The sequence below is a fragment of the Montipora capricornis genome, chromosome 10 (genome assembly GCF_036669925.1).
Source record: "Montipora capricornis isolate CH-2021 chromosome 10, ASM3666992v2, whole genome shotgun sequence".
NCBI lineage: Eukaryota > Metazoa > Cnidaria > Anthozoa > Scleractinia > Acroporidae > Montipora > Montipora capricornis.
The window spans coordinates 60,566,373-60,568,872 of record NC_090892.1 but is presented as its reverse complement, the minus strand read 5'-3'; the positions used below and the strand labels follow the sequence as shown (position 1 = coordinate 60,568,872).

The following is a 2,500-nucleotide window of genomic DNA, read 5'->3' as shown; positions in this document are numbered from 1 at the left end:
TAACTTCATTTAAAGATGGAAATGCAATAATTTTTCACATTTTTCTATCTGAAGCCTTTAAAGTTACTGACATTTATGTTAAAATCAAAATGGCACAGTCTAGCTAGTGTCACAGTCACATGAGTTTTTGGATATTTCAAAGTGGACTAAATGGGGAAGATATATGTTTACAAACATTGCTTTTGTTATTCAAATTTGCCAACCACAGGAACAAAAGACCCTTTGTTTCAAGAACCAATGAGGCTCTGGTTGGCACATTAATGACAATAGGTGACGTCAACGATATCTTCCCTATAATAATTTTATTTTGAGCTCTATGCATGTAACTGTACCGTTTGTAGTGCTCAAGAACATCTAATTCAAACTGGGGTCAAGCTAAGTTTCACACTTAACTCAATGTGCAAAAATTCAGTCTTCCAGTTTTCATTTTAAAAAAATGGAAGGCCTGAAAGACAAAACCAACAAGAACTGAATCAGAATGCTATCTACGTATATACCTTTCATCACCACTTGACTTTTGATGTCTTGCAGCTTGAGTACCAACTCTGCCATCAAAAGCCACTTCCTCTTTTCCATTCGGGTCTTGATTAGACACAACATCAGCAAATGATACTTCGCTGCACTCACTGGCGTCAAAATCCGAAAACGATTCAAGACCGCTTACATGGGATGGAGGAGCGATGTCGCTGAAGGCAAAAGACTCCTGCGAGAAGTCTAAATCCATCGCCATTATTTCTCACAAAACATTGCCGCAAACTTGACATCTGAATCGTCCATAAGAGTAAATGAACTTTTATCAACCCTCTTTGCGTCAAAGTGATCTAAAATTGACGTGAATGGGTCTGAAAATCACAAAGACATGTTATGTTCGCGCCAAACCGCCATGTTTTTTGTTCAAGACTGAATGAAGTCGAGGCAGGACAGCCGCTGATCAAGTTAAGCGTTTTGATTTACATTTCAATTCTTACTTCCCCACTATTAAGAACAATAGTAAAAACGCTGTAGAGAAATTACTCAGCAATCTTCGGATGTTTTTTTTGCGGCACATCCCACCTCGCTCGACCCTCGACCTTCAAAACAACATTCCGATGAGGCATGTCGATTACAACATGAATAACTCTAGTTATCAACAATGTTTTCGCCCCAGGTGCGAGGTGTACTTATACACCTCAATTCTACAGTGCGCAAGATATCTGACACGGATTTGCATGTGTTAACGGCACATTCCACGAATCCCGAGCGAGGGACGAATTGAAAACGCTTGGCAATGCGCTGTAATTGTGTCCACACTTTTCTCTTAATAGCTATTATTTGACAGTACTCTATTCTCGTTACATTGAGCATACTTGTCGTTATGGCATGGCATGAAAATAGCGAGCGATTTGATTGAAGATCAATCAAACGAGAACGAGAACCATGGGGTGTTGTGAATCGAAACCAAGTGGGACATCAGCTGGGCAACAAAATCCTGCGTTAAGGTAAGAACATACAAAGCTCATCAAATAGTTTTGGATGCCATGTTAAAAATTAAGCCTAAGTAGTTCTTATGGCTAATTTTCATATTTTAAGACGATTGTTCTATCAAGTGATTAGGAACCGATACTGTAAAGATAATTTTAATATAATATAACGCGCATGTTAGCAGAGGTTGGATCATTTTTAAGGTTTAAGAAACCAGGTCCAGATCGTTAAGATAACAGAACTGTTTGGTTCGAAAAAAAACCTCTTGCTCATCATTTTATTTGTCGTTATTTTTTCTCTTGAGTCTTTTACATCGTTTTCAAGTTGCGATTCGCCTACGATTTGGCGACTTTCAGTAAATAACTTTGAGGATGAATGTAAGTGCCTGTAGAGGATTTTGTTGCATTAGAAAATTGTCTTTTAAGGTCGTGTTTCATTTCAGTAATTCAGGTTTTTATGAAGATACATTTGACAATGTTGGAGCTATTCCAAATTCTTTTGATTGTTCCCATGGCAACCACTTTATATGAAGCTTAAGGACGGTGACCACCAATTCAAAGGTATTTTTGCCCCGGTTTATGATTATGCGGGAAATGTAGACCTTAACAAGTGTTATTGAAATCGAAAATGAAAATTGGGGATAACCATGCGTTTTTCAAAGATAATTCATGAACAATATTGGTAAAAAGCTAATACAAAGGCATGTATGGCATTCTTTCTCAAATTGAAGCTTAATTATCTCAGAAAAATCGATGGTTGCCCCCAATTTTCTTTTTGGGTACCTACCATGAGTACTTACTAACATCTACTTTCCCTGCATGATTTTAAACCATGCAAAAATATCCCTGTGTTAGTAAGCATCACTGATAGGAAATCAGAGTATCTTGAGATGCACAAAAGGTATGCACAATAACAATAGTAGGCACCGTCCTTAAAATGCAACCAGTTTATAGGGTTATCCCACTCTTTCATATGAACACACAAAAATTTTTACAAAACAAGGTACTGTGTTTGCCTCTGATACCACAGTGATAAAGAT

General features: G+C 37.5%; 2 protein-coding genes across 5 annotated transcripts in view; one reads left to right on the top strand and one right to left on the bottom strand.

Moving 5' to 3' along the window:
- Positions 1-906, bottom strand: part of LOC138021628 (centrosomal protein of 192 kDa-like) — a 75,824-nt gene extending 74,918 nt beyond the window's left edge. For 2 of the 3 annotated variants that reach the window (XR_011126413.1, XM_068868552.1), the window contains exon 1: positions 498-906. Coding sequence is in view for 2 of the 3 variants with exons in the window: in XM_068868552.1 (XP_068724653.1) it covers positions 498-730 (233 nt within the window). In the remaining variant the exon portion in view is untranslated. The remainder of the gene's footprint in view (positions 1-497) is intronic. The other variant, XM_068868553.1, reaches the window with a different exon arrangement.
- A 133-nt stretch (positions 907-1,039) lies between these two features.
- LOC138021627 (NACHT domain- and WD repeat-containing protein 1-like) overlaps positions 1,040-2,500 on the top strand; it is a 14,115-nt gene continuing 12,654 nt past the window's right edge. The window contains exons 1-2 of one of the 2 annotated variants that reach the window (XM_068868550.1): positions 1,040-1,478; positions 2,491-2,500. The exon at positions 2,491-2,500 is cut by the window's right edge and continues 679 nt beyond it. In XM_068868550.1, the coding sequence (XP_068724651.1) occupies positions 1,417-1,478; positions 2,491-2,500 (72 nt within the window). In that variant the 5' untranslated portion in view covers positions 1,040-1,416. The remainder of the gene's footprint in view (positions 1,479-2,490) is intronic. The other variant, XM_068868551.1, reaches the window with a different exon arrangement.